Genomic DNA, 14,175 nt, shown 5'->3' with positions numbered 1-14,175 from the left:
TATCAAGAGAGCAGATAAAGCTTCATTTTCCTGAGATAGAAGAATGTAGAGGGGGTCTAGAGCTTCTTCTGATGACCTAGTAACACTAGCAAGTGTCAGTGTGAAACTAGTGTCTTTGTAATGGCTTCAGATTCCTGTAGTGTCTACATAAACAGGGCTTTTGAAGGACTAAAAATTTGGAATGGAATCTCACTGTGGCCACATAGTAAAATTAGGGAAGATGCTGCACATGCATGCTGTTCTCCTGTTTAGTCCTGAGAAGATCACTGCATGCTGACAGGCAAATGATGTGTCTGAATTAAGATGCTGTTCGTAACACAGCTATCCATTATCCAGCAGAGTTCGACCTTGAGCTCCTGGTCGCTCCTGGGAAGTGGTGGGCATTGATGGTTCCCGTAAAGCTCTTGTCTGGTTTAGGTCACTGAGATTCAGAGCAGGGCACGTTTTCTAGTGTGCTTTAGCCCTGCTAAGGTGGTCCAAGAACAGTGAAAAAGGGAACTTTTGGTTTTCAGGTCTTTCGAGCTATGATACCCTGTGCCAGCCTGTTGTAACATGGATGCATGAGGATGTATTGGGACAGTTTCACTGTGTGGTAGCATCTTGCTTTGGTTTGCTGCCAGATATTACTGTCTGTTATTTGTCTTAAAAATATGATCTGCAGCAGTATTTTTATATTTGTCTTATGTGCAACTTGAAAATCTGTACAAGCTTTTATTTTGCTGAAAGTAACAGATATGGATCTGAACACATCTTTAAATATTAGCGCTGTCAAGCTTCTTTTATTTACTATGTAATATAAATTCTTGGAATGCTGGTTTATCATAGAAGTTTAACTTATGTTTTTCAGAATACTTTGAGCACAACAGTTTTGAACAATTCTGTATTAACTACTGTAATGAAAAACTGCAGCAGTTTTTTAATGAAAGGATTCTGAAAGAGGTATGTTATATTTGTTATATTTGAGGATTTATGTTTTTAGTAAAGAGATACTTATGGAAAGCAGTGCTACTTTAATATTTCCATAATATGCTTAAATTAAAATAAAAATCAGTTGACAAACTGTTTTCCTACTATGTGACATCTGGTTGCACTAGAACAAAATACTGGTTTTTGAAAACCAACAATCTTTTTTCTTCTTCTTTTTTACCATTCATTAAAATGAAGCATCCAGATCCTGGACAATATCTTGTACCTAATGGGACTGTCTGATTGCATGGGCTTATCATTAAGGAGGTGAAGCTGGAGTGTATTAAACTGTGGAAGACAATTCTATAATATCTGTTGATTTATGCTGTATTTAAAAGGTGTGGTTTTTGGTTTGTTTTTTTTTTTTGAGGAACAAGAACTTTACCAAAAAGAAGGCCTGGGGGTTAATGAAGTGCGCTATGTGGATAATCAGGACTGTATAGGTATGTACTTCTTGAAACATAAAACTATTCATTAGTGTCACGGAGAAAAAAGTCTCCAAGCAGAAGAGGCAAAATATGCATAGCACTAGCAATTTTATGGTTTTAATGACTGTTGCAACCTTGTGAATTTTTCCAGCTTTTTGTAACATTCCTGTTCTGGTTCGTAATGAAGCCGTGTTGTCCTACAGTGTGTGGTAACTGCAGCTGGGACTTGGGTATTTCTCGTGCATTTTCCTAGAAAACTAATTAGAACACCTAAATAAGGTGAATAAAGTGAAGAGGGGTATAGGGTGTCTGGGTAAAAATATTCCATGAATTAAAAAAAAATCCTATCCCATTCCCTCCACCTTTTTTGACCCAGTGAGCAAAGAAACGGAATGAACTATAGGCAACAGTCTGTAGATGTTACTGCTGCTTTTAGGTTTCCACAGACTGCTATACCAGAGGCTTAAGATGATGATGATGTTTTTTTCTCCACGTTCAACCTGTGTTCTCCAGATTGGTGTATTGTGAACAAAAGTTCATCTCGCTTTTGCATTTACGGTAGCTTGCTTACGGTAACTAGTCAGTCCTGGACAAGGAGGGGATTCGGAGTGACAGAATTAAAAATCTATTGCAAAACGTTCTGAGTTTCTGTAGCTCTGTTGAAGAGGTTTTCACTTTGTCAGATAGGATTGTACAATCACTAACTCTGACTTAAGACAAATCTTGTCAAGGAAACCTTTAGCCATCTTGTGAAAAAGTAACAGGGAGGTATTTGGAGGAGGGAACAAAAACACAGCAACAGGAAATAAGTGACTTCTACAAATACAGATCTTACATCTTCTAGTGGTTTAATAAGGTGTTTAATAATGTGTGTATGAGCCTGAGCCTGTTCCCAAAAATGTTATAGTGTAGAGACTGTCATGTTCCTATAAGAAGGGTTGCTTCCCCCCCAGTGCATGGGTTTGTTTTTGTTTTTAAACATATCTCTGAATCAAAAGAGGTTCCCTAGTGCCTATTTGAAGAAAAAGTCTCCATCTGACTCATAGTGGGGAAAATGGGTCAGGTTGCAGACATGATGGCCAAGTTGTTTCCTGTCATAGAAAAGGTTTGGGCAGCTTACTTAAGAATACTAGTAGCAGTCCCTCAGTCATGACCCCTTCTACTTTTCCACAGGTTTGACACATTTCTTCATTGTATGTGTTACATAAGTTAATAAATTATAGCTTAGTTAAACCACAGCATGTGTGCCTTTTTTTCTCTTCTTGCAGTCAGGAGAGAAGGTTTTTCTACTGCCTTTTGAAGAGAGTGACAAAAATAATGTTGGTTTCTGTCAAAATATGATTTTAAGGCGTTTGACCAGGCTGATGACAGCAGTGAACATGTGGAAATGTTAACTGTCATGAAAGAGATGATATTATGTTGACATGGACAAATTTTTAACACTACGAAAGAATCTTAGAAACAGTCATTAGTATATTAGAGTGTTTTGATGGAGTGATAGTCATCTCTCTAGCTAAATTAGCTGATTCAGATTTTATAACCATGAATTCTTTCCATTGGAGCTGTCTCTGTGCTTTATATAGAGCGCCTCATACTGTGGTAAGAGTTCATGGGCACTGAGAGTTTACAATCTGAGGTAAGAGTTCATGGGCACTGCTGCAGTACAGGCATCAGTCACTTCTTCCTTTCCAGAGAAAAAAAGTAGGTAGTAAAAATTCTTCTTGCAAGAACAGTTTTGTAGATAATACAAAAAAGTTTTAAAAGCTGCAAAATTCTTGTGTCTGATAGTTTCAAGAGCATGAATTTCTCTGGCAGCTCTCAAGGTCTTATGTATATGTATGTGAAAGCTCAGGGCAATACTCTTGTAAAAAGTTGTGAAACCAGCACTGTATGCTCAAGTCTGATCAGCCTTTCTTAAAACAAATGCATTTAATTTTTTTCCCTGGATCCTGTTGTGAATGGAACTATGCACCTTTTCATGCTTTTAGTTTTGACGTGTGGTGAAATGTGGATGAAAAGCTTAAAAAAACCCCCCAAAAACAACAACATAAGCAATTATCCCATAGAGACTTATGGTCATACCACAGAAGCACTTAAACACCTCTTGGGAATTAGATGACTAAAATCAGCTTGAGACCTAGAGTAAAAATCAAACAATCCATTCCTGATCTTTTTTGCCTCGTGTTTCTTGTGTTAGAGTTAGGACTTGGTATGTGTAGGCTGTATAGGAGATCAGTTAAATCAGCAATTCAGCTATGTAGAATTAATTTGCGATGACTTTATGTATTTTGTTTTAACAGCTTTCTCTAAATACCTTTGTACAGAATTGGATCAGTAGCATTTTAAACTTGTGATGTTCAATTCTGGTAGGAGTTTATATATTCAATTTTTGTAACTATATTTTGTTTTATTGATAGATTTGATTGAAGCAAAATTAATAGGTGTACTGGATATTTTGGATGAAGAAAATCGTCTTCCCCAGCCAAGCGACCAGCATTTTACTTCAGTTGTGCACCAAAAACACAAGGACCATTTCAGGCTCTCTGTAGGTTTCTTTTTGCTGTCTGTCTTGTTCTAATGAAACAGTTCTTGGAACAATTGACAGTAGCACTTCAGTTTAATGAAAACCTTCCCTAAGAAATCTCACACCGCACCAGTCTGCTCAATCCATATTCTTTTGTTAAGAACAAGTTTGGTTATTAGGTCTCTTGAAATTTTCACTGAATGCTTAAGTCTTCTAGCAGTTCTAATATCCTGCTGAAACTAAAGCCATATTCTTCACTTACATTTGAAGTTTGTAAACATGTAATGCATGAGAAGGAAATAAGACCACATTTTAATTTAGATTATTTCATATCAGATGAGCGATTTTGTTGTTCCTTTCAAAAATTGCTTGCTTTGGAGAATATTTGACTCGGAGCATCTAGCTAGCATTTCGGAGGTGAAAATAGGGAACATACAAGGAAAACCTTTTTGTTTTTAATTCTTTAGCACTCTGTGGAAGATTAATGCAAATTATTTCGGTTCATGTATATGACTTCTGTAAAAATGCCAAAAAAAAAAAAAAGAAAAAGAAAAAAAAAAGTTACTTCCCTGATGAAAAAGTGCGAGCAAAGGGAGCTGAATAAAATTGTCACCCATTTATTTACCTTTTGTTAAGTTTCTGCTTAATCTTACTTAACTAGATTGCTGTGCAATGAAACATTTTTGTTTTTTTCATTTTCATATGATCAGCTAGGTGGTTACCTTTTAAAATACACTGTCTAAAAACATATTTTAAGCTTCTGTCTAATCCTGTTCATACAACAAAGCTATTCGTCAGCTGTGGAATGAATGGTATAGAAATAGTTGATTAAAGACAAAAGGAAAATCGCCTAGCTGGTATTAGCAATCCTGGTAACTTTTATTTTGAATGTGAGGTATCTAATAAGGGTGTGAATGAGAATGAAAATAGGTTTTGGAATATCAGGAATACAGGAATGGTAGTGGTCATCACAATTGTTCTGCAGGAAATGTCATTTTTAACACCTGTCACATCATGATGATGTTTTAAGAATAACCATTTTCTCACTCTCCAGCGTAATCTTCTTTGTAATTCAACTTTTTTATTCCAGATTCCTAGAAAGTCTAAATTGGCTGTTCACAGAAATATCAGAGATGATGAAGGCTTCATTATCCGACATTTTGCAGGAGCAGTGTGCTACGAGACGGTAATTTTACTTATACAAAACTATTTTTGTTACACGTTGTAGTACTTCCATATTTTTCAGTGTATATAGGTTAAATAACAAAATTTCCTTTCATTGGAGGATAAATTCAAAAGTTGGTATACCTTAGCTTTGAAACTAATTTTGTGAGTATGCACAAAATTGTCAGTTTCTTTTAACTTCTCAGATTACAGACTGTTTTGATGACACATTTTGTGTAAGAGTGTTACAAATTTATGGTAATGATGTCAGTATTAAATACATTGATTCATTATCTGCTAATCTTACATCAACAGACATTTGCATCTTGGGGAGAGGAACTTAAGAGTAGTTAGGAAGGAACTAAGTAAGGAACTTAGTAGCTTTTTGGAAGCATGCTTATCCTTGTATGCAATCACTATTTGTGTTATATTAAAACCCACATTTTATACCTTTTGTTTTTCATTTCTACTGGCAGTAGAATCATTCATGTAAGAATATTAAATACCTGAAATTACTACCCTCAAAATACATTCCAGATTCTTTTACTTTTTTGACTATTCATCATACAAAAATATTACAAGACTGTAAGCCAATATCGAAAACTTAATTTTTATAAAGATATTTTTAGGATAAACAGCAGATCCATAATGCTTTCTTGTTCTGGTCTGTAACTCCAGTGTGTAAGAAGGAAGCTACTTCCAAAGGTGCTTTTTTTTGTCACTTGAAAATGTGTACTTTAAGGGCTTGTTCTTATTTACTTCAAAATGCTCCAAGAATGGTCATGATTGCTGTGCTGTTTTGAAGTAGGTATATTCTGTGGGTCATTTTACAAACAAGAAAATTGAAATCTGTGTGTTACCTGCCTGATTTTTCTGAGGTCACTCAGTGAGTCAATATTAAAATAATAAATAAAATCAGAACACATTTGTTCCAAGTGCTCTATGTTTAACTGTGTACCTCATCATGGTACGTTAATAATACCTTAGAGTGTCTTCAGGAACAGAGGAGCCAGATATGAGCACCTAAGCTCTGTTGTCAGAGCTAATCATATATGAGGTAGCTTTGGTCCAGAAGCTATGTTAATATGCTTGACTTAATTTATCCCCTCCCTCAGAGGAGCTTACTTAGCTTGGGCCTTAAAACTTTTGAACTATAGCTGCCTTCTCTTTCTCATTGCGCTTGTGGCAGTTCTCACAATCTGATTTGTGGTGAGGATGCTCATCTGTCTGCATTCATATTCCAGTCTTGTGTTTTCATAGTCCAAGAGAATTTTGGAGGCCTGTGTTTGTCCTTTGATTCCCATCACCGTTAAACCCTTTTATGTGGTATCTGGCAAATTCATATTTTCTTTGAATTAGTCTTGGCCTCTTCTGTTTGTTAATATCAAGGTCACTATTAAAGTTGCACCAAAAGCTATTGAGACTTTTGTTAGTGTGAAATTGTATACTAGTGTCTTGATCTCTGAATTTCAGCGTAAGGTGTTGTTCTTAACTTCCAAAGGTGAGCCAGTTTAAATAAACTAAAGAGGTAAGGTTTGTAGGAAGGGACAATATCTTTTATTAAATCAACTGTTCTTGAATAGTACTACTAAAGTAACCATTTTTCATTTCATTTTCCAAACTGTGTAGGTGCACCAATTAAAGTGTGCATGTTAATTCCCATTTCACAACAGATCTTAAGTGATATTACAAGCAGTGAAGAATTAAGCTTTTCAGAACTCCCAAGTGATGATGTGCTGAGTGCTGGAATGGAAACAAGGAGGATAATTGTGGACAAAACCACAACTGATGTCTTAAAAGGCACTAAACCTTACCTTGGGTTTCATGATTCCAACAACATCCTCCAAATTTAAGAATATCTTTTCTCTCTGTCATTAGTGTTTTGTGTGTCCGGTTGAAAAGTTTTTCGAAATAATGTATGAATATTTGCCCCATATATTCTTGCTGATTTTTGAATGAAGTATAAAACTTTGTTTTCTTTAAGACATAAGTAACTGGGACAGTGAAACAACTGTGCTATTATTTCTTGGGCTGTCTTTTCAGATGCAATTTGTGGAAAAAAACAATGATGCTTTGCACATGTCCCTTGAATCTCTTATATGTGAATCCAAGGACAAGTTTGTTCGACAGCTGTTTGAATCTAACACTAACAACAACAAGGATTCCAAACAAAAAGCTGGGAAACTTAGTTTCATCAGTGTGGGAAACAAATTTAAGGTAACACAATATAGAAAAGAGTCTTATCTTCTTGAAATATATGCCACTCTTAAGTTACCTGAAATAAGAGAACCTAAGATTGGGAGAAGTAGTGGTAACCTGAGACTCAGAAAAAATAGACATTTTCTCTTTTGAATTAGAAGAAACCAATATATTCAAGCTGTGTGCTATGCCTTTCTTTCAAAAAGATGTTTCATAATAATCCTTACAGAGATTATATAGTAATTTTTAAGTCAGAATTTCGCAAAGCTGCATGGAAGCCTTTATTCAAAAGGTTTAAAGTCTTGAGATCTAAATCTGGATTCTGTGGACTTTAAGGGGTTCTAAATGTAACAAAAGGGGTTCTTCTATCCTGTCTTAACTGTGCATTCTAGAAGATGTATCAATTGGCTACAGTTTGCCATTCTGAAAATTCTATACCTAACCTAACCACTGTTTTTCCTCTTCTAAAATGTAGTCATGGCTTTCACAGACAGATGTTCATTGTGCTGAATGTTTCTTTTCTCAATACCTGAATCTGATGCTTCTCCTGACTTTCTCCTTTCTTCTGCTTGTTGTAAAGCTGACCTTCAAACCCTGTCTTCTCCAAATGTTTTCTGCATCCTTTTCTCATTCAGCAGTTTTATTTTAGCTGGAGTATTCCAGCTCAGGATGGCTAGAGAGAGAACTGTAGGGGAATTAAGAGATGAAAAGCAGGCACAACCGTGGGCTGCAGGTAAAGTTTTCAATCTCATGGATTTACGGTTGGTAGAGCTGCTGCCCTTTCAGCAAGAGCTCTTTTCAACTCACCTGGGCCAGATCCAATGAAGGATTTGTATGCCTTCAAGTGCTGGAACGTTTTTGGTATGCTACCTTACCTAGGGCACCTAGAACCCCACGTCATGTTCCTAGCTAGACTCCTTATGCTGTGCCTGGGGAAAGCAGGTATCTTAGACAATCCAAAAACCTTCTTGTAGAGTGTGGCACTGCCAAAAGCAGAAAAGCATTTCTACATTTCTGCTCCATGTCAAGGTTAAGTGCTGAAACAGGACTGCTAGATAAAGTCCTTCTTGCATAATTGTATCTTGTGGCTAGTGTTTAGAAATGTTCTCTAAAAATGCAGGGGCTGAAGAACACGAAGGATATGGTAGCAGTGCTTACTTGTTACATAGCAGCAGTATTCTGCCTCAGGTCTATACTGTATGCAGTGTTTTATGTCTCCTGTCTTTCCTGTAGCGCCAAGTTATTGGTCAGTCTGACAGAGGGGATTCTCCCTATACCCCTCTGGAAATGGGTTGTTATGTAGCCAGAAATAAAACTTCAGTGGAGCCAGGAAGAGTAAGAGACAGAGCCTGACTTGTAAGGTAGTGGGTTTGGTATTTATATTGGGAATTGGGCAGTCTGCTCTCTTGAGTTTTCCTCCGACAATTATTTCCTCTTCCTTCTTATTATATAGTAGTTGTAGAATTAAACTGTAGCAACTGGTTTATAATAAACTGCATGATCAGAAGGCAGACTGAAAAATGGAATTACATACAGATTAGCTATCTCCTGAGCAAACCCTGCAACCATGAGTCTGTTGTAGGTGAAGCTAGGGCCCATTGATTTTTATAACGGCATTTCCAAAATGAAACCAACTGTGGGATCTTTGAGAGAGTTTCCATTTTCTTCCATTTGGGTTTTCAATTCGTCTTGCATTTAGCACCCCACATCCAGTAGATGTGGACATATGTCTGAGGAGGGCTGAAGTAAAATGGGAGGCATTTTTTAAGTTAAGCAGCAAATGAGTGGGGAACTTCTTAGATTGTCTTTTGGACTTTGGTGTTCACGTCTACACTTAGAACATGACTAAAGTCCTCTTTGGATCTGGCCCATTAATCTATAATTCTCTCAGTGTTTTCAAGTTTCATGGCATTTTGAATGTATGTGTTATTTCCAGTAATTCATTTAGTGTTACCTTCCCAGACACAACATGTGCTGCTGATGAACACTAATAGCCTTGAAAATTTCACTTCAGATGACATCAAAATGTTCTATTATCTTAGCAGAAATTTCATCTCTTTAAGAATAAGAATTCTTAGTGCATCATTATGTTAAGTCAGTCTCAGACTCTTCTAATTACCTCAATTATTAGATGATGATGCAGGGACTTCTCTTTATGAAATCCTTCATACATCCCTTCCTTATAACTAATTAAAATTGATTCTCATAAATCAGTTGAGGAAATAATGATTAATTAGTTCATCAGATCTACTCAAGAATCTTTGGAATGATTTTACCTTACTGCAGTAATGATGAATTAAATTGTGGTAATTCAGAGAGCAGTAGTTTTAGCAATATGTTTTATTCATATGATCATTTCATTAGGGAAATTTACCTGAGAATGGCTCTGGTTTATTTCTTGACAAATCACAGAGTATAAGGAAGGGTTATTTTTCCTCTAGCAGAATTGTATTTTGTTAATGCAAATTAGGCTGTCCCCTCCAAAATTAAGTATTTCTAACTTAAGAAAATATAAAGATTATATTCAAGTAGAGATATACAGAGTACGTGTAAGTGAGAACTGAGCAGGAGGTTATTAGTGTTTGTCATGCCTCTTGTGGCACTCCTTCTCTCTTTCTAACCATATCCATGATAAATTTAAAAATACCCCAATTTTATCCACTGGAAGGACGACTGGCAGCTGTATGTGATGCATATTGCCCATACAAATCTGGTTTCTTGGAGTCAAGGTAATTGAAAGATCTGGTTAAAAAAAATTAGTCAAAAGTCAGATCCTTTCAATTTTGGTTCCAGTACAGAAAATGAGGAATGTGTTAGGGCATAACAGAATTTTATCTTACTTCAGTCTATGTATTTAAAGCTTGCTAGTAAACTAGAAAGGCTGGCACAGCGGTAACCTATGTGGTAGAACAGACACATCTGTAAAGTAAAAGTATAGCTGTTTTTCCTGATGTGGTTCTGGAGTATTTTAAGTCCCTACCAATTACATTGAATAGGAGCTGTAACTCGCTTTGTCTGATAGCCCTAAGTCTCTGGTGATCCTGTAGACTTGCCCCCAAATAATCCTAGGACTGTGGTCTTCCCACAGTGTGTTTAAATCCAGCCTCAGTAAATGTGATTTTTAAAATCATAGTCTATTGTCATCAATAGAGATTGAAACATTTGGAAGTTTGGAATTAAAACCAGATTATGCTGGTTCATTCACCTAAACGTTGACTTAACTTCAAAAAACCCAAGAAAATCCTGAGCATATCTGTTTTCTGCTTTGATTATTTAACATACAAATGTATGCTTGTTATAGATTAAATTTGGGATTTCACAAATTTTCAGTGTATTTTTTCTTAAATTACTGCTGATCAGTCTGATATTCTTTATAATTTTATTGCATAGACTTTATTTCCTTTATTTTCCCAAATGGGCTTGCACTTTTTTTTGATAACTGTGTTGTAACTAGTCCGTACAGTGTTGTTGTACAATTAAACACAAATAATTTCCTCAGGACCATTCATGCACACTTGCATGATTTTGTCTGTTAAAATTTGTGAACGTTTGATTTATCAATTCTGTCTAGTTTACTAACAAAGAGCATGCATGCGGTAATGCTATATCACTATTCTGTGTGTATATTTCTGTAGTTGTCATGATAAGGCTCCTGAGATACATCTTTTCTTTTACAGACTCAGTTAAATTTGCTTCTTGAGAAGCTTCACAGTACTGTAAGTATACAGACGCAGATTCATAATTTTCTGACATAAGGCATAATCAATTATCGCAACAATATCATTTACTATAAATCTTATAAGTAATTGCTTTAGAGTTGGCAGTTATATGGCACTTTGAAAAGTCTAGCTGTGCAGGTGATGATTATGGAGTTACTTTAAAAAAAAAAAACAAACCACCTTTAAAAAAAAGTTGTAGAATGAAAGTTACACAATTTGAGTAAACAATATGAAATCTATCTGGGCTGCTATCTCCTTTTTTGTCTACTTCCTTCCATTCACCGGTTATCACTGATGACGAAGATGATTTAGAGATGTTATTTAGAAGTAGGGCAGATGAGAATTCAGTATTACTTACTGTTTTCAGATTCTATAAAGATGTTAACAATAAAATGTTTCATTTCATTTGTGTGATAGGCTGTGAAATGCACAAGTGGTCAAAGAACCTGATTCCACTAATTATTTTCTAATTTAGCTGATGTAATTTGATAGTTTGTGGAATTGTCCATGTCGTTCAACATACCCTTTTTTTTTTTTTTTTTTAATTTGGAGTTGTAGGAACACATTCTTGTTTCTCTTGACTGCATGTTCTAACCAATTGTAAATAAGAGGCTATGCTCTGTCAAAAAAGAAGAAAAAGGGGGAAAAACATGGGAAACATGGGACAGGTGCTGGAGCGTAGCTGACATTAAGATTTTACCATACTCATGAGGCTGGTCTGAAAGAAAAATGATCTCTTTCACAAAGAACACTGTGGAACTGAGACCCAGTCCAGGGGAAAAGTACGTGGCCAGGCTTGCTGTGCTCTGATTTTAGCTAACCCATGACTGAGGGTGTATTGTTAATATAGAGCTCCCTTGGCAGGTGCTCTCTTACTCTCAGCTGAGAGATGAAAAAAGAGAGAAGATACTGCAAACCAGGCGTAATACTATGTTTTCTCAGTCCCAATTTTGTTTTAGTATGTAGGGTAGGTTGTCATTAGCAGCCACCTGTTACAGGAAAATCTGAGTAATTGGATGGTGTTTCGCAAAGATGTCATTCTTTTAATGAGTGTGAAATGATCAGAGAAAGCAGTGGTCAAAATTGTAGAGACAGCACACGTTGTGATAAGAGGGGAGCAGACTGAAACAACATGGGGGAAGGGGGAGTGAAGCCATGAGCCAAAAGAAACTGTAAAAAGTGAAAGAAAGTTAGAAGAAAGGAAGGTCAGGTTCATCTGTCATGAGTCCAATGTCAGGAGGCTGGTAGCATGTTCCCTGATGTGAACTCTGGAGGACTGAGGCATTTAGGTGATGTGACTGTAGAAGATAATGAGGGTAGTAGAATGTAGACTGCTAAATCATAATTAGTTTGTACTAATGGTAAGAAGAACAGTTCAGTGAAAACTCAAAAGCTGAGGATCTAATTAATAGCTTGAGCATTGAGATTAGCTACATCAAGACCAAGGGCAGAGTGCAAAACTGATATATAACAGAAAAAGAATATCAGCTCTGTTCTTTTAGAATACTATTATTTTGTAAATTTTTTTTTCACCCATAATTCTTAAATGACTAACTGTTAGTTCAGAAGGTTTAAAAATGTGTAGATTCTGCTAACTTCTTGTTTTGGTAATAGGGGTCTAGCTTTATTCGCTGTATCAAACCTAATTTAAAGATGACTAATCACCATTTTGAAGGAGGACAGATCCTCTCTCAGCTTCAGTGTTCAGGTAATATATGCCTCTGATATTTTTCCCTCTGTGTATTACTTTGGACATTATAGATTGACCTAAGTTTGAAATATGTGAGATGGAAGCAATATTTCCTTTCTTGAACTGTTGTTTTCTAGAAGGTAGCTTATTTGTGCCTTATGAACAGTTATTTAGATTCTTAGTAATTTAGCTCTCGTTTTAGTCAATAGAACCCTAGAAATAATTAATCTGAACAGCCATAGGGTCTCCTCTTTGCAAGAAGAGTTGATGTCATTTCCATTGACTGTTTTTCCATTGATTATAATGAGAGCTCAGACACCAGATGCATACATTAAGAAGCCATGTAGCCGTATATTGGTACATAAATTTAGATTTTCTGACCTGGAGCTGAATCCCATCTCTTTGTGTTGCCCACAATAGGGCAGCAATTCAGTTCAGAAGAATAGAATTCCTTTAAATTACTATGACAGTTGAAGCGTTAGAAACTCCTGTGTGCATTTAGAGGCAGTCAGTATTAGCTGAGATATCTAATAATTGAAACACACCTGTTTTCTTTGATTTTATAGAAATTTATGATAGAGTTGAAATGTTATTGTTTCACTTTTTCAGAATTTCTTTATACCACTGTTAATTTGATTTGAAGCTGTACTTCCAACAAGGGCACTTCAGCATAATCTTCCCTGTTGCTTTGTATACCACAGATTGCAGTGCTGCATTTTCATTATTCTTGAAATGCTGGGCGCTTTCCAATTTACAGCTTTATTTGAGAGAGTGAATATTAGCAGTTTTGCTTATGCCCCACTGAACAGCACAAGGAACTGCTTGCTTGGGAATTAGAGTGCTGGTATTGTCATTCTTCATAGGGTGTTTGATGAGCAAAGTGCTTCAATATTTTTTTTTGCCTTGTCTGTATTTTTGCACTTTCAGTAGCTTGTGCTTAATTTTTCTCTTTCTGAAGTCAAGTACTTCCAGGTTCTGCAGCTGATGTTTTGACAAGCCCACATGTTTAACACGCCGTGTTATCATCACAAAAGCTTAATTTTTCAGCAGTTAGAATTACATTAACATCATTAGTAGTAGGTTTCTTCAGGTTGACAGTATTTGGTATGTCAGAGAGGAAAAAATAACAAATTAACCACATGCCCCCCTTGCCCCACCAACTATTGCAATGTTTTACAGGAGTCTTACAAGCTCACTTTTCCATATGCGCTTACTTTTTTAGCAACAGTAAATGAAGTTTAATCTAGTAAAACAAGTTTATAACATGTAATGTTAAAAGAGCAAGATGTAATGCTGTAAAATCTTTTTTGAAAAAGAAAGACTTAGTGTGAACAAATCAAATTTCCATTGAAAGAAAATATGCAGAAGATTGAATTTAAAGACAGCAACCATAGTTAAGGGCTAACTTAAAACATATACGCAAAATCTGTTGACAGGGTTATGTAAAGCAGCAGGCAAACACTGTCATGGCCTGTGCTGTTTGAA

At 36.0% G+C, this 14,175-nt stretch overlaps 1 protein-coding gene across 6 annotated transcripts in view; it reads left to right on the top strand.

Moving 5' to 3' along the window:
- The window catches only part of MYO6 (myosin VI), an 82,899-nt gene that overhangs the window by 41,136 nt on the left and 27,588 nt on the right, over positions 1–14,175 (top strand). For all 6 annotated transcript variants that reach the window (XM_086461456.1, XM_086461457.1, XM_086461455.1 and 3 more), the window contains exons 13-19: positions 848–939; positions 1,337–1,409; positions 3,812–3,939; positions 5,009–5,104; positions 7,126–7,299; positions 10,959–10,997; positions 12,615–12,708. In XM_086461456.1, the coding sequence (XP_086317582.1) occupies positions 848–939; positions 1,337–1,409; positions 3,812–3,939; positions 5,009–5,104; positions 7,126–7,299; positions 10,959–10,997; positions 12,615–12,708 (696 nt within the window). The remainder of the gene's footprint in view (positions 1–847; positions 940–1,336; positions 1,410–3,811; positions 3,940–5,008; positions 5,105–7,125; positions 7,300–10,958; positions 10,998–12,614; positions 12,709–14,175) is intronic.

This window comes from Leptosomus discolor, chromosome 2, assembly GCF_034619465.1.
Source record: "Leptosomus discolor isolate bLepDis1 chromosome 2, bLepDis1.hap2, whole genome shotgun sequence".
Classification (NCBI taxonomy): Eukaryota; Metazoa; Chordata; class Aves; order Leptosomiformes; family Leptosomidae; genus Leptosomus; species Leptosomus discolor.
The sequence above is the reverse complement of the archived record's forward strand: the minus strand, read 5'-3'. Positions and strand labels throughout refer to the sequence as shown.